This window comes from Ovis canadensis, chromosome 5 (genome assembly GCF_042477335.2).
Source record: "Ovis canadensis isolate MfBH-ARS-UI-01 breed Bighorn chromosome 5, ARS-UI_OviCan_v2, whole genome shotgun sequence".
Taxonomy (NCBI): domain Eukaryota; kingdom Metazoa; phylum Chordata; class Mammalia; order Artiodactyla; family Bovidae; genus Ovis; species Ovis canadensis.
Genome location: NC_091249.1, coordinates 93821803 through 93848412, shown reverse-complemented (window position 1 = coordinate 93848412; position 26610 = coordinate 93821803). Strand labels below are relative to the sequence as shown.

The 26610-nt window shown below is 46.1% G+C and overlaps 1 protein-coding gene across 1 annotated transcript; it reads right to left on the bottom strand.

Annotated features, from left to right (window-relative positions):
• On the bottom strand, positions 1–24717 carry CKMT2 (creatine kinase, mitochondrial 2). The gene is made up of 10 exons (XM_069590054.1): positions 24645–24717; positions 14173–14344; positions 12656–12854; positions 10715–10810; positions 10041–10262; positions 9025–9110; positions 7966–8089; positions 5192–5326; positions 3672–3797; positions 1–263 (listed from the first exon to the last, which is right to left on the bottom strand). Exons 2-10 carry the CDS (start codon positions 14322–14324, stop codon positions 144–146), a joined length of 1260 nt encoding a protein of 419 aa, XP_069446155.1. The 5' UTR covers positions 14325–14344; positions 24645–24717; the 3' UTR covers positions 1–143.
• Positions 24718–26610: the final 1893 nt, after the last annotated feature.

Below are 26610 nucleotides of genomic sequence, written 5' to 3'. Positions count from 1 at the left end.
TAATAAGGAGAGTTTTATTGTAAAGATAGACAGGACCTATAATTCTTATATTTTTCCAAGTCTACAAAAACTCTCAGAGTAGAAATTTCTTTATGTCTGTCATACCAGCAGACAGATTATTTATAAATCAGGGAAACGAAAGTTCACTTCCTGGCAAACTGAGGTAGAGGAGGTGGCACCTTAATATCCTGGCCTCTCTCCAGCTTCTTCTCACAATCCACCAGGTAATTGACTCCATCGATGACTATCTGAACAAGCTCGACCTTTGACAATGAAAGAGATGAAAGATTAATTTGTACAGAAGACACAGCAAGGCTTTGATCAAAAGGAACAACACTGGGACACATTAGAACCTTCCCTGTTAGATGGACTGTATAACAATTTCTTCTCATTGTTTCCCTAAAGTTTTGTGGGAAGAGAGGTACCTGATAGCTAGCAGGGATATTACAGGGTTACTCTAGATCTTTCTGTCATTAAGATAAGGTTACTACTTTGTTTGTGAGAACTTTTTAAAAAATATGAAAACCATTAGTTTGCATTTCAGACATTTCTTCCCCATCAATCTCTGCTAAAAAATGACAGGAACAGGAACGTCACTCAGTCGTGTCCGACTCTTCGCGACCCCATGGACTGTAGCCAACCAGGCTCCTCTGTCCATGGGATTTTCCAGGCAATAGTACTGGAGTGGATTGCCATTTCCTTCTCCAGCGGATCTTCCTGACCCAGAGATGGAACCCGAGTCTCCCACATTGTAGACAGATGCTTTACCGTCTGAGCCACGAGGGAAGTCCAATCAATCTCTGCTAAAAAATGACAGTTTGTCTTAAAGTATATCTACACAGTGACACCGTCATGATATTCTCTGACCCAGATCTAAATTCTCACTTGCCACTAAGCTACCTGAGCACTAAACATGCTATAGTTCAGATATTATCATTTACACAGTGAACAGCTTTCTGAACAATATTTCAACTCAAATGTTTGGCAATTAAAGAATGTTTGCACTGTACCAGGCTAGTTTGTTACTTAAGGAAACTATGTGAATTACATTAAGATATACTTTTTTAAAAATCCTTGCTTAAAATAACTTAGAATTTTCATTTACAAATAACTGGTTTTCTTAAACTAGGGTACATTTACCTATGATTTTTCCCCTGGGAATCAGCTCTCAAACAAATTTCTTACACAGCTCCTAAAAAAACCCAACTGAGGTAGTAAGTAATTACTATTTAGTTCCAGACATCACTAAAATACATGATATAACTCAAGAATGCCCAGCAATAATGGAGGAGATGGTTAAGTGTTTCAACTGAACATATTTTAGGCATGATGGAGTCTAGTGTCCTCCCCACTTCTTTTCATGCAGAGGGAAATGGAAGCTCTAAGAAAGGGTTGGGTCAAAAAATTAGTCATTACTAATAAAAAAAAAACAACACTTATTTTTTCCACTTATCCAACTGACCCATTCCATTGTTGATGAGGATGTGGTGAGGGGTCATTCACTGCCAGTGGAACTCTCTTGGTATAAATCTTCTGGTAGGAAACTTGGTCATAAGTAAGGGACTCTCATATTTAACCCAAGAATCCCCTTTCTAGAAATATATCCTAACTAAATAATCATAGTTGTGATCAGAGTTATACATAGAGATGGTCAAACATAATATCAAATAACCAGGGAGACATTAAATAGATATGTTTTGAAGACTACTTAATACTGTAGAAAAATGCTCATGTTGAAAATTACATTAGGGAAAAGCTGTTTTATATCCAACATATGTAATAATACTAAATTTAGTAAAAAAATTTTTTTGAATAATTGTAAGAATGGAAGGCAATTTAGAATAATGTTCACAATGGTTAACAGGGTTGTTAGGTTAAATAAGTGGATTTAAAAAAAAACAAACACTTTTGGGAATATTTCTAGTTCCTATAAAAGATCACTTACTAAATCATAGGTGTTTTTTAATGATGACCACCTAGCTTTCCAGTAATTAAAATTAAGTTTTAATATTAGAGGCAAACAGGGCTAGGGCCTAGATTTTCTTTATTATTCACTGCTGCCGCTGCTAAGTTGCTTCAGTCATGTCTGACTCTGTGTGACCCCAGAGACAGCAGCCCACCAGGCTCCCCCATCCCTGGGATTCTCCAAGCAAGAACATTGGAGTGGGTTGCCATTTCCTTCTCCAATGCATGAAAGTGAAAAGTGAAAGTGAAGTCGTTCAGTAGTGTTCAACTCTTAGCGACCCCATGGACTGCAGCCTACCAGGCTCCTCCATCCATGAGATTTTCCAGGCAAGAGTACTGGAGTGGGGTGCCATTGCCTTCTCCATTATTATTCACTACATCATATGTTATTTAACTAATTTCAGAAGGTGTGGTATTTATAGCTGCTTCTTCCTCAAGTACTTTACCAGAGCTGGTAGCATGCAGGCTTATTTCATCGTTTTGTTTTCTCCCTTCCTTCCCTCAGTTTGCTGGTAGGAATACCAACTAGCAATGAAATACACAGAAGACGGCAAGAAAGAAGAGCACCAATGATCCATGGGTTTAACAACCAGCCACTGAGTTATTGAGTTGTATATTGTTGTTGAGTTGTTAAGTCATGTCTGATTTTTTGCAATCCCACAGGCTGCAGCACACCAGGCTTCCCTGCCCCTGACTATCTTCCAGAGTTTGCTTAAACTTATGTCCATTGAGTCAGTGATGCCACTGAGTTGTGTAAGAGCCTTTTAATCAATGATGGGCACAGTGTGTTCAGGGCTTCCCAGGTGGCACTAGTGGTAAAGAACCCGCCTGCCAGAGAAGGAGATGGAAGAGATGTGGGTTCTATCCCTGGGTCGGGAAGATCCTCTGGAGAAGGAAATGGCAACCCACTGCAGTATTCTTGCCTGGAGAATCCCATGGACAGAGAAGACTGTGGGTCACAAAGAGTTGGACACGACTGGAGTGACTTAGCAAGCACACACAATATGTTCAATGAGACAAACTGGGAGGAATTACTGAGATCGGGATTTGCTTAGGATTCTGCTGCATGTTCATCAGGTGTGCTCTTTGTGCTTTTTCTCACGCGTCACTCCAGGCCTACCTATAGTTTAGGAATCTCATTCATCCTTTATATTCACAGAATCCTAAGAGCCATCTGCTGAGCACAATCTTACACATATCTGGTGCATACCTTATTTGCCATCTTGAGCCCTAAATACAAAATTTTACAAACTATCAAGTAGCTAAAAATGCCCAAGTGAAGATGATAGCATGTGACCTTCATCAAAGGAAATTCAGAATCAAGAGAAAAATCCACTATTTCACTCCACTCAGAGAGAGCACACGTGTTCTCTGACTTCACAGTGATAAGATTGCTGTCCTTTAGCAAAACAGAGCTCCCACCACTCACGATTGCTGGAACAGCTCTGGGGGCAGGCTGGTGACAGCAGTCCCACTGTGAATTCCTTCGCTTGTCTATACATTCTCAGATCCCATGGTTCTTACCTTTATGCAGTGCTTTCCCATGGAGGACAAGCGCTACAGAATGAAATGCTAACATAAGCCAGGCCTCAATGGGCCTAGAGGAGGTCTTGAATTTTGTGAATAAGGAAGGGCTGTTGAGGTTACTTCTTGTCCTCTTAGGCTGATTTTGTTAGCTCATTTTTGGAAAGTGAGAGAAATGTTACCTCCGATCGGCCAATTCGATCTATGTTGGAAATGTCATACACATCTGCTACCGCTGCAGTGTCCACACCACCGGTGCCCCGCTTCTGGAGTCTCAGGTTCTCCAGGATCTTAGAAAACCGTGGATCCTGGGACGAAGGAGAATACTTGGTGTCATAAGAGGCAAAACTGATTCATCATCCTTGGCACATGTAGAAAAGATGCAAAATGAGAAGTAATAACAGTTCATATTTAGTAGGCATATATTTGGGCTTCCCAGGTGGCTCAATAGGTAAATAATCCTCCTGGACTGCAGGAGATGCGGGTTTGATCCCTGGGTCAACACAATCCCCTGGAGGAGAGCATTGCAACCCACACCAGTATTCTTGCCTGGAGAATCCAAAGGACAAGAGGAGCCTGGCAGGCTACAGTCTATAGGGTTTCAGAGTAAGACATGACTGAAGCAACCAAGCACGCATGCACAAACACAAACATATACTTACTATGTACCAGGGCCCTGTGCTGGAACTTTTAAAACTTATAATAATCCCATGAAGAAGGTATTATTTTTACCCCTATTTCACAGATGAGGAAACTAAGCCTCAGAGAAATTAACTTGCCTAAAAGTAGAACACAGCTAGAAGGTAGCAGAGCTGTTATTAACTTCTACACCCCTATCTTGGTATCTAGATATCTGTTGGTGACTTTATTGTTCATCTTTATAACAGCTGTTATTGATATAATTAAAATCAAGACGTTAAGTCACATCAAATAATTTTCTTAGAATTAGAATTTTGAATAATCTTATCACGCTTTGGGAGGGGGCAAAAATCACATTTTCTAAACTTGTTTTAAAGTATTTGATTCACTTGGTGTGCTATGACAGAGAAACCCCCAGGTGCCCATCAGAATCCATTTTCCTATCTTAACAGGTGAGCTGAGGAAGTAACCACTGTCTAGGTTCTTGCTAACGGAACAAGCAGAAGTGACAAGTGCCACTGGCAGGCCTAGACCTTAGATCTTCACACGGACACACTGGCATGCTCTCTCGCCTTCCCACAAACTGAACACGAGGTCTGACTTTGACCACGCCTTAAGGCAGTGGTGCTGTAAGTGTAGTTCCCTGACCAATAGCATCGGCATCACCTAGAGACTTGTGAGAAATGCAAATTCTATATTCTGGGTTTTCACAACCCTCCAGGTGATTCTGCTGCAGGTTCAAGCCTGAGAACCTCTGAGCTAGAAGAGAGAAGGAGATGGAAGGCTGGCCAGGCAGCAGAGAAGCCTGCCTGTCCATCTCTCCTTGTGATATGATGGAGGATTTAAACTTCCTAAAGTCACGTCCCATTCTTACAGCCCCTTAACCTCTTATCCTATGGACACAAATGTTGTTTCAAGCAAACAACCTTTTCTTGTCATTTTCTTTCATCGGTCAGAAAGTGAAGGTTAAGGAATGCACTGGGACATTTCCCCCTCCACAAAGCAGCCCCAGGTGAGCTCATCCTGGTGGAACCCAACAGGACCACAGGCTACCTGACAGTACCTTGCTGAGCTTTGGGATCCTGACGTGGACACCAGCTCGCAATCCCGTGCCGAGGTTCGAAGGGCAGGTCAGAATGTACCCCAGGCGCTCATTCCACATGAACTCCCAGCCTCGCTCTTGGATTAAGCGTTCCACCTGCAACAGGGAGCAAATGATGAAGTTCTCAGAGAGCCATTCACCCAGCACGCCCCCAGCACCAGGGTGAGGTGTGTATACTGTAAGTTTGTGATGAATAAAACTAAAGTAAATTATAGTACTACTTCTATATTTGGAAAGGAAAAAGTAAAACTGCAGTTCTTTTTTTGAAGTTATTTCTAATCCTTTTATTTTAATAATTTTATTTATTTTTTCGTGGGTCTTCATTGCTGCAAGGGCTTTTCTCCAGTTGTGCTAAGTGGGGGCCATGCTCTAGTTGCGGCATGTGGCCTTCTCATTGCAGCAGCTTCTCTTGTGGCAGAGCATAGGCTCTAGGGTACTTGGGCTTCCACAGTTGCATGTGGGTTCACTACTTGCAGCTCCCAGGCTCTGGGGCACTGGCTCAATAGTTGTGGCACGTGGACTTTGTTGCTCCTCGGCATGTGGGATCTTCCTGGATCAGGGATCAAACTCATGTCTCCTGCACTGGCAGGCGGATTCTTTACCACTGAGCTGCCAGGGAAGCCCAATCTTTTTTTATTGAATGAAAGATTCTTTAAATTCTATCATGCTTTACAATTTTCAAAAGTTTCGCACATGTGATTTCATATATTCTCAGAATAACCTTTTTTTCCTCCTACCCTTCTATTACCCCTCCCCCATCCCCTCTGCCCACTGGTAACCACTAGTTTGTTCCCTATAGCAGTAAGTCTTCTTTTTTTGTTTTATTCATTAGTTAGTTGTACTTTTTAGATTCCATATATAAGTGAGATCATAACAGTATTTGTCTTTCTCTGTCTGATATTTCACTTAGTATAATGCCATCCAAGTCTGTCCATGTTGCTGCAAATGGTAACATTTCAATCCTTTATTCTATAGCACTTCATTAATAGAAAATTAAACCTCTTCTATCACCATATCAAAATCGTCCAATTAAATTAGATGAACCATGTAAAGCACTGAACACAGTACCTAGGACATCAGTTCAGTTCATTCGCTCAGTTGGTTCCAACTCTTTGCGACCCCATGAATCACAGCACGCCAGGCCTCTCTGTCCATCACCAACTCCCGGAGTTCACTCAAACTCACGTCCATCAAGTCGGTGATGCCATCCAGCCATCTCACCCTCTGTCATCCCCTTCTCCTCCTGCCCACAATCCCTCCCAGCATCAGAGTCTTTTCCAATGAGTCAACTCTTTGCATGAGGTGGCCTAAGTATTGCAGTTTCAGCTTTAGCATCAGTCCTTCCAATGAACACCCAGGACTGATCGCCTTTAGAATGGACTGGTTGGATCTCCTTGCAGTCTAAGGGACTCTCAAGAGTCTTCTCCAACACCACAGTTCAAAAGCATCAATTCTTCAGTGCTCAGCTTTCTTCACAGTCCAACTCTCACATCCATACATGACCACTGGAAAAACCATAGCCTTGACTAGATGGACCTTTGTTGGCAAAGTAATATCTCTGCTTTTGAATATGCTATCTAGGTTGGTCATAACTTTTCTTCCAAAGAGTAAGCGTCTTTTAATTTCATGGCTGCAGTCACCATCTGCAGTGATTTGGAGCCCCAGAAAATAAAGTCTGACACTGTTTCTACTGTTTCCCCATCTATTTCCCATGAAGTGATGGGACCAGATGCCATGGTCTTAGTTTTCTGAATGTTGAGCTTTAAGCCAACTTTTTCACTCTCCTCTTTCACTTTCATCAAGAGGCTTTTTAGTTCCTCTTCACTTTCTGCCATAAGGGTGGTATCATCTGCATATCTGAGGTTATTGATATTTCTCCCGGCAATCTTGATTCCAGCTTGCGCTTCTTCCAGCCCAGCGTTTCTCATGATGTACTCTGCATATAAGTTAAATAAGCAGGGTGACAATATACAGCCTTGGCGTACTCCTTTTCCTATTTGGAACCAGTCTGTTGTTCCATGTCCTGTTCTAACTGTTGCTTCCTGACCTGCATATAGGTTTACTAAACAATAAATGTCAGTTGCTATTATTTTTTCATATGAGCATTGTAGGAGAATATAGTAATTCTCAGCAAGTAAGGCTGTGGTCATGTTGTTTTTGTTGTTTAATCACTAAGTCATGTCTGACTCTTTGCGATTCCATGTACTGCAGCACTCCAGGCTTCCCTGTCCTTCACTATCTCCTGGAGCTTGCTCAAACTCATGTTCTTTGTGTTGATGATGCCATCCATCCATCTCATTTTCTGTCACCCCCTTCTCCTCCTGCCCTCAATCATTCCCAGCATCAGGGTCTTTTCCAATGAGTGGGCTCTTTGCATCAGGTAGTTAAAGTACTGGAGCTTCAGCTTCAGCATCAGTCCTTCCAATGACTGTTCAGGGTTGATTTCCTTTAGGATCGCCTGGTTACATATGAACATAGATGCATTCTATACTGTTTCTATGCTTAGAACAGCCAAGAGCTCTGTTAAAGAAATCAGAAAATAGCTAATGATCCACAGACTTCTCTAAACCAAGAAGCATGGGCGCTTGCTGGAAGCCACACCCCAAAAGAGTGCCACAATCCCTAAAAAAAAAATTAGCCCTGTCTTAGAAGTCACCACAGTACTTTTTTTCAAGAATGAAAAATATAGAGATTTTATTTTAGTGAATATTCAGAGTTCTCTGACGACATCTTACCTCTTTAAGTCCACGACAGAATCGCTCAAATACTCTTTTCATATTGCCTCCTTTCTCCATAGAGATTACTCTGGTGTGGTCTTCCTCATTAATCCAGATGAGAAATGTCTTGTCATAATTATGCCTAATGAAGTGAGAAATATGGTGTTGAGTGTTAATTACATTTGTTTCAACACATGAAAATTCCTATTACCTCTGTAGCTTGATTGCTTCATTTCACCTTACTCATTGCCTTAGATGGTCCTAATTTCTTCACTGTGCCCGTACAAGTACTGCAAAATAATGTTACCCTGACAGAATGAAGAGTAACACCAACTCCAACCGTCCTGTCATGTTTTCGCCAAACAAGAACATAATCTCTCTCATTCCTCAGACTAGGAGGACAATAATTCAGCCATGATAACTTTCAGCTTTGTTGCTAACAAGAGTGTTCTGTCTCCTAATAGATTCAACCAAAATCATATGGCACTTAATAAAAGATTTTACCTGCAGCTCAACACGTTTGGGATACAGATTTCACATATGTTTGCTGTATAGCTCCTGCCTATGCACCCGCACTGAACAGCTGCTCCCCAACACTTTGATCTGGGCTCCTGCTGGTAGTGCCGTAGTAACTACCAAGGAACAAGAATCAAAGTTGCCTGAGGACTGTTGGCCGAGATAAAATATGTGTACACTCATAGCCACTCTTCCTCGTAGGATTTTGCTTAAATCCTCAACATTTATTTTTCTTTTTCTGCTTTTCTGTTTTAATGGCATGAAACAGAGATTCTCTAAAGTCAAATAATATGAAGCTTTTTCTTACAATTTTGTTCATGCATAATTCATGCAAACCAGCTAGCATTCCTGCACATCTTGGAAATATTACTATACTTATATATTAAACACACACACACACACCAATTTCTAAGTACTCTATCTCCTCCATTTCTAAGTACTCTATCTTCTCAAGCCAGGCATGCTGTCAAGAGCAGGTCACAGCAACTTCAGGTTAGGACAAACAGTGATCTGAAGGAGAACACTGCACACACTGCCACTGTGAAAATGCTCAGTCCATACCAGATTCCCCGGGCGTCTGGCCAGTCACGGGCCATCCCAGCACAAGTTAGTAAAGGGGATACTGGCTTATCAAATAGAAAGTGGTCCTGTAGGCCAAAAGGGACAAAGCAAAAAGACGACACTAATGAGATCAGACACGATGGCAAGTGCCAGGTGGTCAATTTCCAACTCACTAATAATGGCTGAGGTCTCTCAGGCAGTGCTTCTCAGTGTTGGCTGCTCACTATAATAATCAGAGGGCTTAAAAAATTCTAATGCCCAGTTTCCATCTCTCAGAGATTCTTGTTATTGGCTGTGGCTTCTGGAAACCAGAAGCAGCTACTTGAGACCAAGGAGGAGTTGTTCTGTAACAGGGCAAATGGAGAGAACCAGGAGACTGAGGCCTCTAGAGGCCTCTAGACCATCAGTTGGCCCGTCTCGTTTGGAAATAGGGCATCTTTTCTGGTACTGCAGATTCTGAAATGACAGAAAATGTGTTTCTCCTTTTCCTTGGAGTTTAAAGTTACTTGTGAAAATGCTAGGCCAAAAAAAGGGACTTGGGTTTGTCTCCCCTAGTGTGAGACCAAAGCCATGGAGAGCCTGGGGAGGCAGCAGGAATCTCAGAGGCGGGCTCTGGTGTGAGGCAGGTTTGGGGTCAGGCCTTCAACCTGGATGATTCCCCTTCCAGATGTTCTGGGCTTTCTGGATTTGAGTGTGGCCATGGGGACACAGGCAGGATTTTCCAAGCCCAATTGTTCCGATTTATCAGCAAGCCAGGGGATCCTCCATCCACTCCCACCCACCAATCCCAGCCCACCCTATGGTTTCCTCTGCAGACTGCATTCAGAGACCATCTCCACTTTTGACCTAAACTTTTAAGGCCTGCTCTTTCTGCCTTAGACTGACCGGGTTGAAACCCCAGCAAGCTCCCAACCAGGGGCGGGTCCTGGGCTCCAGAGAGGCCACACAGCGGCCACTCAGGGCCCTCTCGGCATCGCCCCGCCCCTGGAAGCCGGGGTGGTTCAGGGGCCACTCACATCGATGAGCCGCTGCTGGTCCTGCTCCGTCATCTCGGACAGCTTGTAGTAGCGCCCGGCCAGGTCCCCCTTGAGGCCCTCCAGTGCCGTGATAGCCACGTTCTCCACCTCCCTCCGCTCGGCCCGGCTGCAGGCTGGCGGCAGGCTCAGCCCGCGGATGCTGCGGCCTGTGCGGACCCGAGACGACAGCACGTAGCGCTCGTCGAACTGCCCCTGGGTGATCTGCCGAGCAGAGCGCGGGGTCACTGAGGGGCTGCGGCCACAGTGGCCTCCACCCCGCCGACCAGGGGACCCCTGGGCACAGAGCACGTGTGCACACTGGAGCCATCCTGCTACTCTGGGGGCAGGGGTCTTAGAAGTCAACGGAGGAGCTACTTCACAGGGCGCCCTCTGCAGTCCTTTACCCTGGCTAGACTTGGGGTGAAAAAAGGAATTGTTTCAGGAAAGGCTGAAGGTTTTCAGTGATCACCACTAACCTGGTGGTAGGAGGCAAGGAAAACTGACTTTGGCTATTTCCTGAAGGTCTCAGTGGCCCTCCAGGGAGCATGGCGTGGGAAGGCCGTCACAGAGCTTTCAAGGGCAGCTGGACCCAGGGACCCTTCTCTCTCCTGCTCCTAGTCTTGGGTTCTGGAGTGCCACCTTCATGGGAGGGTACAGAGGTGGCTGGAGCCTACCTTGGATGCATCCAAATCCGTGGGGTGCTTCATCACCCTGGGGTCATAGCCATTGTGCCTCAGCTTGATGACAGGGTCAAAAAGGTCGGCAAACACCTGCAGGAGGGAAAAGGCTCTTGTTTCCTTTGGAAAGGACCAAGGAGGTTCATCTACTTTAATTGGTTCATCATTTGCTCCTTTTTATCTTAAGCGCCAAGCCAAAGGTGATGCCCTCCTTCTCTGAAATTCTCAGTGCAACCATGCAGGAAATAGGTGTGAGACTGGATTGATGGCTAATCATAATAGTAGTAGTAGCACTTGTTATTCAGCCACTAAGCCATGTTTGACTCTTTGGAACCCATGGGCTGTTTCCTGCCAGGCTCTCCTGTCCATAGGGATTTCCAGCAAGAATACTGAGTGGGTTGCCATGATCTCTTTTGGGGGATCTTCCCAGATCAGGGATCGAACCTGTGTCTCTTGCATTGGCAGGTGGATTCTTTATCACTGAGCCACCCAGGTAGTCCAATAATAGTAGTAGGCAAATGCCAGAGGAAACCTCTGTGAGGCACACTGCCCCTTGGGTGAGGGCAGAGATACAGATCTCTGTCATGGTAATCTCTTCCCTAGTGATTCTGCCAAGTTTGCTACCATCAGATGAAGCAAGAAGATTTTGTGTTCAAGAATTTGAAGGATAAAGCAAGCTGCTAGATCAGAAGCTAAGCAGTTTTGTGGTCAAACTGGTTCTAGAGTTTAAGTAACACAATACATTTGTAGAAAAGTAGCTGCATAGAAAGAAAAGTGCACAGCAGCAGTTAAGGCGAAGCAGGGACCCCTTATGCTTTGAGGACCTTTCCGCCCAAACTAACTCGAGCAGAATCTACTTTTTAAAAAAACCATAAATTTCTGGGAACATCCTTTAGGTAAAATAAGGATAAGAGAAGTCAAACAGAGCAGCCTGCAGCCTCTGGGAGCTGTAGGACATCCAGGAGTCAGCACCAGTCTCGGACTCTGGGAGCTCAGAGCTGGGCTGCTGCTCTTGAGTCAGCTGCCCATCTAGTCTATTCAAGACAGCCCCCTCACCCCCCTTGACGGCTGCCTTCCCAAGGAACCGCCTTCCGCTCCCTGCAACAGAAGGTGCAAAGGAGGCAGACCTGAGGGAGATGGGCTGGAGGTATTTGCCATGACATAGAAGTTGCAGTAGTGGCTGAGCTCCAGAACAGGGTACCATATCCTGGGCTTCTGCCCCTAGAATGAGGATGTGGATCATGGGATTTCTTCAGGAGACTTGGTGTGTGCGTGCTAAGTCTCTTCAGTCACGTCTGACTCTTCGTGACCCCATGGACTGTAGCCCGCCATGCTCCTCTGTCCATGGGATTCTCCAGGCAAGAATACTGGAGTGGGTTGCCATAGCCTCCTCCAGGGGACCTTCCTGATCCAGGGATCTAACCCCTGTCTCCTTCGTCTCCAGTACTGGCAGACAGGTTCTTTACCACTAGCACCACCTGGGAAACCCCAAGAGACTTAATGATTCACTAAGACTACAGTGGACTGTGTCATCAGTAGTTCCCAAACTGAACACCCATGGAACCATCCTCTCCCCTCAATAAAATTCAGCCACAAACATATCACCTCCTAAAGCCTCACTGGTGAATACACATCACCAATACAATGAAACAACAAAAAATTAAAACATTTTCTTTTTTCTGTACCAGTTCACCCCCTTGACAAGCTCAGAGAACTGAGTCATGCAACTCATTCCTCTATGGGGAGGATACTAGGTCAGTCGCAAAGGAAGCCTTGTGCCTGGGAAGAATAGACCTCGTTGTTCCAGAAAGCACTGCAGGTGTTCTGCTGAAGTTGGTTCCCCTTTATGGGAACCTGTTCTGAGAACGCAGCCCCACAGAAGGAACCCAAAGCACCCACCCAACACACACACTGTGGAACCGGCAGCTGCAAGTTTACCTCATAGGACTCCTCGTCACCAGCCACCATGCCCACGGTCTTTATGAAGGGGTGGCCAGGGTTGTCCACTCCGGTCTGGATACACTGGTCCAGGGTATAGCCGTTGGGCGTCACCTTGTTGCGGAGCTTGGCGTAGATGGCCGGCGTGAGGCACTCGGCCATGCAGTTGTTGTGTTTGCGCAGGTCAGGGTAGTCTGCACTGTCCGCGGAGGAGAGAGTTCAGTGAGCAGCCCCGGCAGGCACGGGGCCTATACAAGAGCTTTGCTTCTGACCAGGCTCTCTTCAGCCAGAAGGCAGAGGGAAACTGGCTAGGTCGTGATTCAAGAAAGCCAGAGTTTAAAAACATACGTTCCTGAACTGCCAAAGAAATGGACCTAGCCCCGCCTAAAGAGGTTTATGATGCTGGCTGTGGGAGCCCATAGACTGTAACCTATGTTTATATAAAGAGGAAATAGAATGAAGATAATTAAGAAAGAAACTAAAATCATATGCAGGCTTTTTTTTTTTTTAAACCCATAAGTTTTGGTAAATTATAACAGTTACTTTTTGACCCCTTAGGTCTGTGATAGAGAAGCTAAAATCCCTGCAGGCGTAACTGCATAGAAATTCATTTATTTATCTCTCCTCTATGATGCAAACTCTACGGCTATCTGCTACGCTGAGCTCAGTGCTTGCCTATAGACACAGGCATTCAGTGAATATCTGTTAAACTAATACATAGGAAAAAATCAAATGGAGGTGCAATCTTACCCCGGGATATGCACCGACTGAGGAATAGGGAATTCAGGACCACCACAAGCATTCTGACCTCAGGAATTCCTGAGGTACCTGGCAGGTGCCAGCAATTTCCTCAGAGATCCGGATTCCCACAAAAGCCAAGTAAGTATTTCTGAGAAACACCTCAGGTTTTCCTCAGGTCTTCGTGCACACCTGCCTATACGGAATCCCTTCAAGTCAGCGCTCCAACTCTACCCAGCGTGAGACCTCTCGGCCAGGGCAAGGTCCCCAGGGTGGAGAAGACACTCCGTCTCTATGCCACTTCTCTAATTCCCCTGCAAGTCCCTTTAAAGCTGGTACTTCAAATCCCTGCTATCACATCACATTTTCCAGAAGGCAGTGCAGCACGTGTGAGGCACAGGCCTGGAATCAAGGACCCTAGATTCATATCTGGCTATACCAGCTGCGTGAACTCAGGCACTACTTACTTTTCCGAAGCCTCCGTTTCATCACAGAGAGATGTTAGGAGGGATAAAACACTCTGTGTAAAGTTCTCATCACACCTAGACACGTTCAACAAAGGTTCGGTCTTGTTATTACCGTTCCACTAGACCTCACGCTCTGGGCAGGGATGACGACACTACACTTCCTTGAGTTCACCACAGGTCACTGTGCATCACAAGTCAAACTGATTTACTCATCCTCAGAGACCAAAAGAGGGGCCCTTGCTGACAGTTTCAGCAGGGGAAAGCGTATTTCTGGCTGGCATTTGGCATCATTTTAAAGCCAAGAGGACTTACCTTGGTGGGAATAGTCTGTGTTGCTCCCGGGCCGCAGCACACACGTTCTGCTTATTCAGCAGGTACCCCGTGGTCAGGGCACCAGTGCCCAAGGTAGCAAATAACAGAGAGGCATTGCGGCCAGTCAGCAACTTTGAGAAGGTACTGGCCATCTTTCCTCTTGGATGAGTGTCTGGAAAGCAGAGAAGCTGAGGATTATTTTATATATATATATTTAAAAGAATTTTTTGGCTGTGTTATATTGCTTGCAGGATCTTAGTTCCCTGACCAGGGATCAAACCTGGGCCTCCACAGTGAAAGCACCAAATCTTAACCATTGGACCTCCAGGGAACTCCTGAGAAGCTAAAGACCAGACAGCCTCACAGGATGGCCCTGAACCATAGTATAGAGATCAACAGGGGAGAGAAAAAGCTGCAGGAGACTTAGCCTCTGTTTTGTTCTATTTTTTTCTTTCTCCCTCTTTTCCCCACCCTCCTCACACTGCTTGGAAAAATCTGGTTAGTTTTAGATGTAGAGAATGTCAAACTGCTTGAAGTCCATGTCATTTTCTCCACCAATATACTATCAAGGGGAAAAATGGAGGCTTTCCACATCTGGCAGCTTGACAGACCATGTGCTCTTTGGGCTCTGCCGCTACACAACTAGACCCTGAACAGAGTGGCATGCTGGGCTTATGAGAGATAGAGGAAGCTATTACTGAACAAGGCTCATTTTGCCCAACACACAGGAATCCAAAGTGCTGAGACACTAAGGTTTGCAGCAACCCTTAGGAGGGTTTATTCACAAGGCAGCCACGGAAGAAGACGGGAGAAAAAACTCACAAATTTACCTCCTGGAAGGTAAAGGGTGTGGAGTATTTGTGGGATAACAAAGAAGCATGGCACTCTGAAGCATAGAGTGCGTGGGGAGTGCGCAGAAAGGTGATTGGGAAAAGGTGCGGTTATTGTCATTTAGCACAGGTATAATTAGGCTACCTCTGTAGGGTCTGAGGGTGGAGTTTCCAGCCCTGTGCTGTCAAAAGGTCCTTGAGCTTGGACACTCATGCATGCCCAGTTGTGAGGTCAGTGGTCCTTACAGTCTTAACCAGCTCAGCTCGAACTAGATACAGCTGAGTACATGTTCCTGGAAAATAACTTGGGCAAACACCTTATTGTTTAGGCCAGAAAGTGCATGGTGGACACACAAGCCTTAAATCGACCTTGACTGGTGAAGGCGGCTGCTGCTGCTGCTAAGTCGCTTCAGTCGTGTCCAACTCTGTGCGACCCCATAGACAGCAGCCCACCAGGCTCCGCCGTCCCTGGGATTCTCCAGGCAAGAACAATGGAGTGGGTTGCCAGTTCCTATCGGTGAAGGCAGGTGAAATCAATTTCACTAATTATTATGAACAGTTTCAAAGTCTCTGAGGACCACTCTCCTACTTCACTCACCCCAAGTAGTTGGTGCTAGAGCTCAGGGTAACAAGCCAGGAGATCTGGGTTATCCTGAGTGTGGATGTCCATTTGCACATGAACAGCAGGCTATCAGCAGGGAAAGGGCAAGCTGAGTCTAAGACTCTCCAGCTGAACTAGGACCCTTGAGAGGGGCTAAAGTGGTCCAAGATCAGGAGTTCTCCCAGCAAAAGCAAACAAATGCTCTCCGAGGAAGGTATTTTCAGTTTAGGCCCTACTTCCTATAGATGAAGATCAAGCCATAACAAGCTCTCAAAGATCACTAAGCACACAAGGAGGTACTATGAATGGGAATCAACAGAATAAAGGGCCACAGATTTAGACCTCCAGTGACTGGAATTCAGTCCAATGACTGAAGATACTGTAATTTTTAGATAAGAATATAGATTATCTCTATATAAAATGTTTAAAGAAATGATGAACAAGCAAGGAATCACAGTGATGAGCAATCAACAGGAAACTACTAAGAATGATCAACCTGATCTGAAAGAGAACCAGAATGAACTATGGATAATAATACAGTTGAAGACAGAATAAATGAATTGGAAGATATATCACAATAAATTATCCAGAATGTTGTGCAGGAAAATAAGAAAATGGAAAATATGAGACATAAGAGATATAAGGATAGAATGACAAGATCAAAGACACACCTAATGGAGACCTCAGAAGGGAGAATAGAGAAAACAGAGAAGCCATATTTGAAGAGAAATGACTGAGACTTTTCCAGGACTGATGAAAAACAAAAATCCACGATTCAAGAGGTATGACATAAACCAAGCAAAATTAAAATAATCCACACATACCTGAACAATAGTTAACTGCAGATTACCAGCAACAAAGATATCCAAAGAAGTTAAAGAGAAAAGACAGTTCATCTATAAACAAAAAACATCAGCTGATTTTTCAACAGTGAATAATGGAAGACAGAGAAACAGTGTCTTTAAGGGGCTAGGAGATTATCAACCAGATTTGGGAATACAGTCAAAGTATCTTTCAAATCTGACAATGAAAAAGACAATTTAAGGTAAAGAGCAGATCAGTAACAAAGGAACTAGTAAAATATATGCTTTAGAAAGTAGGAAATAGACAACAGATGGACAGGCGGAGATGCAGATAGAGAACATGTATAAATCGAGATAAATATATAATGTCATCAGGGATGAAAATCAGATTCCCTGTCTTCCACCCCCCAGAGATCAGCATGGATTAATTCACAGCATCATCCAGGATGGGGGAGCTATTTACCATGGGTTGATGAGTGGAAAACAATACAGCAGGCAATTCTTAGTACCCTGTCATTATATTGGTCTCTGTGATGCCCAAACGCAGGGTGGAATTTTTTCCCCTCGTGTTTAGATTATCAGGACTCTGCTACAGGATTCTCCAAGAATAGGTGCGTTGGATGGCTGCAAGGAGGCTCTTGAGAGTATGGTTACGAGATGAAAACCTAGGCTACCCTGAAGACAATAAACTCTCTAATAGGGTGAGGTCAGCATGGCTTTACATAAATTCTAACAGTAGCCTTCTGCAGTTCACTTTCTTATCTGACTGCATTTTGGGAACTGGGATCGGTTAGTTATTCCTAGTTATTCTTCCATGATCGCCACCTAGAAGTCTTTACTTAATACCTTTTTTTTTTTTTTTTTTTTTTTTACTTAATACCTTTTTGAGCAGCTCTTGGGAGAAATTTGAACATCTCACCTAAAGCATCAAAGTCCTTGAAAAAAAATTAGGGAGTTATTTTCCTATGTTCGCCCAGGAAATCAAATTATCAGGCAGCCTCTCCCTTGTGCCATGTCTAAAAAGAATCCCCTCAATCCTAAAGACAACAGGAATTACTTTAGTAATCAGCAGGCAAAATAAATGGGCCATTTCTTGGAGTTGTTCCAGGGACTTGTAATGACCCAACATTCATCTGAACACATGTACTTCTTTGCTCCCTCCTAGACTTTGGGCTGTTGTCCATCTCCTTCCAAGGGTAGGTCAGTGTTCCCCAAGGAGCCACACCCATTCTTCCTGGCTTTTGTACACAGCAGATTACATCTTTGAAATCTGTTGTAACTGCTTCCACACCCTCCAATCTGCTTCCTAAGCAGAGAGGCAATACTTTTCTTCTCTGATTTAACCATAGAACTCTCCAAAGTAAGGGAAGCAATGTCCAAGCTCTTTCCAGATTATATATGGGCCAAGACATACTCCCCAAGTAAACAAGAAGTGCATTTGTTTCTGAGTTTAGCTCAGATAGTTGATTTTTATTTTTCTTTCCTTAGTTGGCTTTAGCACTGATACGTGTTCACATCAGCGTGTTTGAGGAGATAAATCCAAAGAGGCAGAGTCAGGAGGAAGTGGAGGGGGTGGTGTCCACGTGTAAGTCCACTGGTGGTCTTTAAAGGTCTTCTCCATGTGAAGGTGATCTGCGGGTGGGTGTCTGATTCAAAATACTAATGTTTCAAATGTTATCATATCCATATTTTAGTTTCTGTGTGTGCATGCTCAGTCAATAAGTTGTGTCTGACTCTTTGCAACTCCATTGAATGTAGCCCATCAGATTCCTCTGTCCATGGAATTTTCCAGACAAGAATATTGGTGTGGCTGCCATTTCCTCCTCCAGGGTATCTTCCCAACCCAGGGATCAAATCCACTTCTCCTGTATCTCCTGCATCGGCAGGTGACCTTTACCACTGAGCCACCTAATCAGCTATCCTCTAATATAAAATAAAAAGTTTAAAAAAAAAGATGAGGGAACTCAAAAACAGAGAAGTTAACAGACAGCCAATGGTCAGTTAAGGGAAATCACAAGTACTGAGTTTAAATGAAAATCCTGTTTTTACTTATAAGGTTTAGTAACAATATTATAGTATGTTTGGATGGAGTCAACCTCTCCTCTCCAAGGAATGGAGCTGCCAGACAGTTCTTGCTGCCTCTGATTCCTCATGGTCTCTCAGGGATCCTGGATGGTTCTTCTCAATCAGGGTTTCCACCAAAGGCTTGACAGAAGATAATTATGGGGCCAAATTGCCATCCAGCCACACAGGCATCATTTTGGGCAGCTCTGAAGGGCAGTGCAATCAGAGGGTGGGCCCTCAGGGCTTTGGCCACCCTCCAGGAACACCACTGACCACAGACTTCAAGAGGTCATCAGGCAGTAGGTCACGGCCACCGTGAATGATATTAACTTGCCTCATGGAGGGAGGAGTCACAGGAGGCAGCAAGGGACGGAGAGGCAAGACTTGGTGATGAAAGGGTAAGGACAGGCATCTTTCTACTTATTTGTTTGGTAAATGTTAATATTTAGATATCTAGTATGTGGCAGCTTTTACAGAGCTCATAGTCTTAGGGGAAAATTCTCAGGCAGCACTTGCTACATGCGGGGGCACATGGTTCCATTAGCTTTATGGTTATTCCCCCATTAAATCCTCACAACAGAGGACGTTCTTATTATCCCCATGTTATAGATAAGCAAATGGAGGTGAAGAAAGGTAAAATCACTTGTCCAAAAGCACACAGTGTGTGAGTGGCAATGTGGGGATTCAGGACGAGTGGTCTGTTTTCACAGTCCTTGCTCTTAACCAGCACCCCACCTGGGCAACTACAAGTCATAGCGTCTGTGTTCTTCCAGGGGAACCAGAGCCCTGTGGGAGCCCCTGGGAGGAACTGGAACTGGCTCAGTTCATTCAGCTATACTGTTTCAGGGAGCTGGTCTGGTCTTAATCAGTCTGAGCTATTGTTCACCTCCAGCTGCTCTCGGACTGGCACCAGGACACAAGCTACCAAAGATGAGAGCAGCCACGATGCCCTGACACCACACACCCGTGTGCATAAACAGATGACCACGGAGGCCGGCTGCATCGCCTCTCTCTGGCCAGCTGCCTTCCAGCCATCCTCCAGGTGGGAGGACCGCCACTGCACTCAGCCCACACCACATTCAATCTACTTTGGAATACAGCAGAAAGAAAAGAGCGAGAAGGGCTGGCTAGAGCCCCTGTTCTATGCCTTGGTATAGGATCTTCCGGATGAGGACACAGACTCCTTGACTCATCCAAATCTGGCTCTGGAGAGAATCTATAGAAGATAATTCCCTGAAATGTGGAGAGTTGAAGGCCAGTGGGACTGAGTCTGCCCAGGATGTATAGTGGCTGCCTGTCCCCAAAGGCCCAGAGAAAAGCCATGACTGGGAACAACCTTGATGGATTCCAGATTCCAGAACATTTGCAGCTACTAGCAACAAATCTGAATGAGGCCTGGCACTTATGAAGGGCTGAATATATGCACACATCTGTAACTATCACTTTGCTTCACTTGAGAGGTCACCTCTAGGTGCTGCCCTCAGAATGTTTGAGAACATTTGGGGTGGGTTGCCATTCCCTTCTCCAGGTGGATCTTCCCAACTCAGGGATTGAACCCCAGAGTATTTACCATCCGAAAAACCAGGGAAGCCCCACAGAAGGAGAGAGGCACAACGAAATTTAGTGAAGCACTATGTGTAGCAGCATAAAAACCTAGAAGAACCCGTCTGTCAGAGGAAGAAGGATGGTATGAAATGTGATAAAAAGAGACAATGGAATATTCCATGGCTATTAAAGAATCAGTTAAAAGTGCCTCCACTTTACCTAGATGCATGTCTATGCTCTATTCTTAGGTTAAAAGAGAAAAAAAAAATCTCAAAGTAATGAATATGAATGGCTCCAATTTTATAACAATGATGTATCTATGTATGTATTTGCATATATTAGTATGAACATAAAGAAAAGTATTAAAGGTTACTCATCAAACTGCAAAAAGCATTACTTCAGAGCCACAGACTTGAAGTAGGCAGATTATCTTCTCTTAATAGAATTCTGTATTATTGCATCACTTGTAAAAACCAGCATAGATTGCCTTTATGATCAAAAATTAAATTTAAAACTAAAAGAAAAGTCAGCTGTGAAGTGTGTTAAAAAGTCACATTTTCAGACCCCATCTTTTGAACGAGTAGCAAGAATGGCACTGTCAACATGTCTATTATGTTAAAGCAGGCAATTCTCAGGCCCTGCTGGGTCTATGGAGCCTGCAAGTTGCCTACCTGAGCTTCAGCAACCCCCTCTATATAACGGACTCCTCCTTTATATACGATGAGACCCCTCCCCGAGCTGCTGTGAGGACTAAGTGACAGGCTACAGTAGGCACTGAGTAAATGCGAGTCTCTCCCCTCTAGTGACCTAAAGGCTAGGGACAGTTATTACTCTCTTCCCACAACCACCACTGATTTTCCTAGCCAGCACTGGTCTGCCCCTTCTCTGAATGTTTGTTGACTTCAGTTTTACCATTCAAAGTGTTTCACCTAATTGCTTTATTCTATAATCTCTCTGAGGACAAGCCTTGATTCCAGATGGAGCTCATTGTGTATGTTCAGATCCACGGATCATCCTTTGAAAACCAATGTCAGGGTTCACAACATCGATTTCCTCAGTTGGGTTCCCAAGTTCTTCTTCCAGACTCTGACCCTTTACCCAGACCTTTCCTTCCACCTGGAACGTCCTTTCAATCTCTGCGTGGCCACACCTTACTGTCTTTTTTTCTTTTTAACTACCATTTACCAAACTCCCACCATGAGCCATGCATCATGCAAGAGGCCCATACAAATATTGTCCTCAGTCTTTAAAACAATCCTGGCAAGTAGGCATTATTTTGCAGATGGAGAAAACAAAGAGAGGTTAAGGGACCAACACTTGATAAGGCTGGGATTTGAAACAGGCTTGTCTCTGGCCCTGGATCCAGGCTCCTTGCAAACTGCAGCACCTCACAGGCAGCCCTGCACTGATCAGCAACTGGAGAGAAACCACCTCTGTGGTTCAGGACCTGGGAGCCACAGATCACTTCACTCAGGCCTCCAAGACGGTAGAAATGCACTTACCACAGAAGCTTCTAGACATAGGATTGTCACCTGAGAGCATGTGACTCCCCCAGTGTCCCAGAATATTATAAGCCTGTCCTCTCTCCTGTCCTCAGGCTTCTGCTGAAGTAGCTGAGATGCCAGGTGCCACTTCACCCACCCCACTCTGACGCCAGGTGCCCAAAGTGCCTGCCAGGCATGCCGGGGATGCTGGGCCAGCCTGCCTTTCTCCAAGGAGACAGGGCATGGGGTTTTCTTCTCTCTCCTCCTCTCTCCTCCCCTCTCTCCTACAGAAGTAGGGACTGCAGGGACGAGGAGAGAGGCGGTCTCCAGCTCTCACCCCACAGAGGTCACCCGCCTCAGTTTCCCTAACTTGGAACACTTCATGACTCCTGAGTTGATTTTTACCATCAGGGCTACACTCTGGCCAAACTGCTGGGCTGCAAGCCAGTGAGATTTCTAAATGGGTACAAGATCACAGCCAAAAATCAATGGTGCTGTGGTTATATTCTTGCCCTCTCCACTAAAAAAACAAGAGCCACGACATTAAGCTCTTCTGTCATCATGCCCAAGAGCCCCCCCACGTCTGTCTCAGGCAGGCGTACTGGGAGTCTGGGTCTGGTTTTTTCTGGTTCTGTCACATCCTAGGCTATGGATGGAACCCAGGCTTGAGTTCTGTTACTGCCTCAGTTCTGACCTCCTGGTTGTCCTGAGTAACTGGAGGGAGACGCCATGGGTGCCATTCTGCTGACTCAGAGTTATTTCTGGTCCAGCTGTACAGGGCGCCTGCGTTTCGAGCTCCTTGGAGGGCAGTGGAAGGCCAGGGGTCGGACCACGTGTCAGCGTTCCCTCCAGAGAGAATGACCCCAAAACAGAGGGCGTCCTTGAAGCTGGACTAGCGCCACAGAACACTCTGAACAAATTCTCCTGATGTCACTCATGGCCAGCAGAGAGTGGCTGACCCTTCCCAGCTCTAAGGGAGCAAAGGGTTCAAGTTACTCTTCCACCCCCGGATGTACTGGCACCCTAAGAGGCATGCTTGGGCATCTCCATTCTATTTAACAAGTAGAAAGTCATAAGCAGAGAAATCTATGGTCCTTCCCTGTAAAATAGAGGCCTTTCCTAGGCCTCCTGTTGATGAAGACATACAACTATCACAAGCTCATCTCTCAAGGGTAAGTTGCTTTCAAGAAAATAGGAAGCTAGCAACCATCTAGTTCTTTGAAATGCTGTACAGGAATGGAAGCCTCCTTCCCTGCCCAAGGGAAGGAGGCCTGTGGCCTCCCAGGCAGCAGTGGGTGTGACTTCCAGCGGTCACCTTCAGATGGGCTCCCTGTGGGATTCCTGGCTCAGTGAGCAGGGACTCCCAGAATGCTGACGCAAGGTCCATGTGGGCCCCTCTGGGAAGGCAAATGGCTCCTGTTCTAGGCTGTGGCAAAAATGGAGTCCCAGAGCCTCTGAGCCAGGGGCAAAGTCTGTCTCAGAACCAGTCCTCCTCCTGCCTTGGAACATGCAGGACGCTCCATTCCTTCTCCTGTCTCCCTACCCCAAGTTTCCCGGACCTTCCTCAGCCTCCCCTTTAGGAAAACTGACCTGGCCCCTGGTCCATGCTGTAAGGGTAGATTTGCTCAGGAAGCTGGCAGAGTTTGTGGGTGCATACGGTGCTAGGGCCCTTTGCTGGAACAGTGCCTTAACCCACAGAAGGTTTGAGGGAGGTGGCTGGAAAAGGTGCCCACAAAAGTAGAAGAGGAAGGGGAGAGCTCATACAGCCTAATAATCCCCAGAGCCAGCTTGGGAGGCTCAGGAAGCCCCTTGCCAAGTTCTGCTGGCGGCCGTGTTCTTCTATCTGAGCACAGGGGAACTGACCAAGGACACAACCTCTGACACAGAGGCAGCGGGATGGCTGCCGACAGGAAACTCGGCACTTCTGGAAACAACACACCGGGTGAACGCACGAAGCCGGCCATGAGGCCACTGCCTGCCACCTCTCCTGATTCCACCTGACCCTGTGGGGCAGGGTGTCTCAGAGTCAGGGCAACGCTCAAGGGAAGGTCTCGGAGGGAAGGTCTCGGGGCAGCGGGGCAGCGCTGAGCAGGGCCAGAGGGCTTTGCCTCATTCTGGTGAATGTCACTCTCCACACCCAGCAGAGATGTCACCTACCCAAGGGACAAAAACAGGGCTGACAGTAACCCAACCAAGCAAGCAAACAACAGTCCTTTGCCGGAGATGAAACACATGTAGGCCAACTCTGTAGCATTTTTACCTCCAGTGGAGGGGTTGGGGTGGTGCAAATAGTTACTTGGGTTTTAATTACTTATTCATTTTAATTGTTTTAATTACTGTAAGTTATTTTAACTATTCTGTTTAAATTTTATTTTATTTAAATGATTTTAAATAAAATTTAAAATATTAAAAAAATTTTAATTGCTTTATTTAAATATTTAAATTATTTAATTATTTTAGAGTAAGAGTAAAGTCACTCAGTCGTGCCCAACTCTTTGCGACCCCATGGGCTGCAGCCTACCAGGCCTCTCCCTCCATGGGACTCTCATTTTAAATGTTATATAACTATTAATTTATTAATGGGGTAGAGATTTTAAAAATAGTTCTCTAGCAATAATATTAACTAGTTTAAATCAGGTCTAGCTCCGGGGCCAATCTGTAATTAGCTCCTTTCCAGGGCTTCAAGGTGTCCATTTTTCAGTTAGTTTTTCTCAAGTCACTGGTCTGCATCTCTTCCGATGCTGCTGAGGAAGCCATCCCTCAAACTAATGAGTTTCTACAGATTACAAGGGAAAGAAAGTTGAAAGTTAACAGTCCCCAACTCTGTGGCATTTAGTTTTTCCATCAAGAAAAAGTCCTGATTCACTACCAAACACAGGCACCGCAAGCAGGGTGCTGACAGGGTGCCAGCCCCCCGCGCGCAACTGCCCACGGAATGGTCACCTGCGCCTGCGTGCGGAGCGGCTCAATCAAGGACAGACCCGCTGCCGGCTCTTCTCAAGAGTTACCACGAATTCCTCACACAGGAGCATCGCCCAGACCCCGGCCCACAGCCCTGGGTCCACCGCTCACAAGGCCCCTACCCTGGCTCTAGCAATGACCCCAGTTTTGCAGGAATAAAGCCGGGTTTCACAGCCACACTGACCTTGGAGCCGAAGCCGCCTGCGTCCCGCGCTCGCGAACAGCCAAGGACTGTAAGATGGGGGCGGGGCCGGCCTTGAAAGGGCTCCTGAGAGGGGCGGGGCGGGGCCGGAGGGGCGGGGCGGGGCCGGCTTTGAAAGCGATCCTGGGGAGGGCGGGACCGGGAGGGCGGGGCAGAGCCGGCCTTGAAAGGGCTCCTGGGCGGGGCGGGGCCGGGAGGGCGGGGCGGGGCCGGGAGGGCGGGGCGGGGCCGGGAGGGCGGGGCGGGGCCGGGAGGGCGGGGCGGGGCCGGGAGGGCGGGGCGGGGCCGGGAGGGCGGGGCGGGGCCCGCCTGGGCCAATCCCGATCAGGTCTAAAGATACACTTGCTCCCCAGCCTTGCCCTGGTAGCACCGGCCTCTGATTCTTCCGCCGGTGGCAGGGGGTGGTCTCTGTCCTCTTTCTAGCGCCTGTCTTTTCTCTGAAATGTTTCCCTGCTCCAAGTCCAGTCCTGTAGGCTGTCTCTCCCAGGGCTCTGCGAGGGCTTCCTGGGCCCGCAGCCCGCTGACTGGCTGCCCAGACCTGCAGGCTCCTGCGTTGGGAGTGGGAGGACCGCGGGAAAACTGCTGCACCTATTTGGGAATTTGTTCCTATCTTCCCTCAGGAGCCCATCCCTGGGTCCCTGGTTAGCTGTGGAGAATGGTCCCTTCTCTCAGAGACCCTCCACTTTCTCCTCCAAGCTGAGAACGACATCTAAAACTCCCTCAGTTTCTAATCACATTCTGAACCAGAAACCAGGGCATCTCCTTCCAACTAGTTATCTGGAGGCTGGATTCAGGGGCAATCACCCTTCTCTTCTAGATCAGGTCGTCTGAAGTAGATTACTAGACCATACGCTTTGTATCCGCAACAGCTTAGTTTACTACCAGAAGGTCCTGCAGGCCATCAACCTGCTTAAAAATAGCCCTCCTTGGAACATCCACTGCAAACCGGAAAGGTTGACTGTAAATAGCATTGACCCACCAGGACTTTGGAGCACAGCCTGCATTTCAGAGGGAGCTGCCCAGGCCTCTGGTGACGGTCACGTACCCAGCTTCTATGTCCAGGTGCACATCACCAGCTGATTCCTTTCCCTTCCTTCTCAAGACCCAAGCCATGCGAGGAGGGGATGATGGAGCAGGGCATGGAGCCCAGGAATAACCTCCCACCTAGAGTGGTTCTCTTTCAGAGCCTCCACCTCTTTTAAATATGACCCAAAGCAAAAACAAATATTTTACCTTTGCATGGGGGTACTGACTGGGAGAGTGCCTCAGAGGGCCTTCTGGGGCTGGAAGGGTTCTTGATTTAGGGGTAGTTGTATGAGTGTACACACGTGTTAAAATTCTTCAAGCTGTACACTTAAGATTCAAGCACTTTACTGTGTATTGGTCTCAGTTAACATATATGCTATCATTATAACTTAGCGTACAAGTGATACTTACCCTTTTTGCACATGATATGATATACTCAGATATTTTCTAGGTTCTCCTATGTTATCTCATTGAACATTTGCAGATTGGGACCCACCAAACTAGTTGCATGATCCTGTAAAGAGTTAGAGCTCCCAGTTTGCACACTTTGTCCTAACAGACCATAGTCCCTCCTGCTCCCCTGGCAGAACAGGCAGCAAGTTAGAGGTCTGTGGGGCTGACAAAACTGTTTCATAGCAGTTCAGGCACCAGATGAAATAAATCCAGTGAGCCTGAAATAGCCCGGATCCCAGACGCAGAGAATGGTGAGGCTTTTGAAGAGCATGGAGACACAGAATTTAAAAGATGGTGGTTATGATGAGAAACTGCTCTTTTTTTTTTTTTTTCCAGTTCCTTATTAGTAGACATTTAGCCTCCACCTCCCCACCCCATGGGCTTCCAAGGTGGCTCAGCAGTACAGAAACCACCTCCAATACGGGAGACACAGGAGATGTGGGTTCAATCCCTATGTTGGGAAGATCCC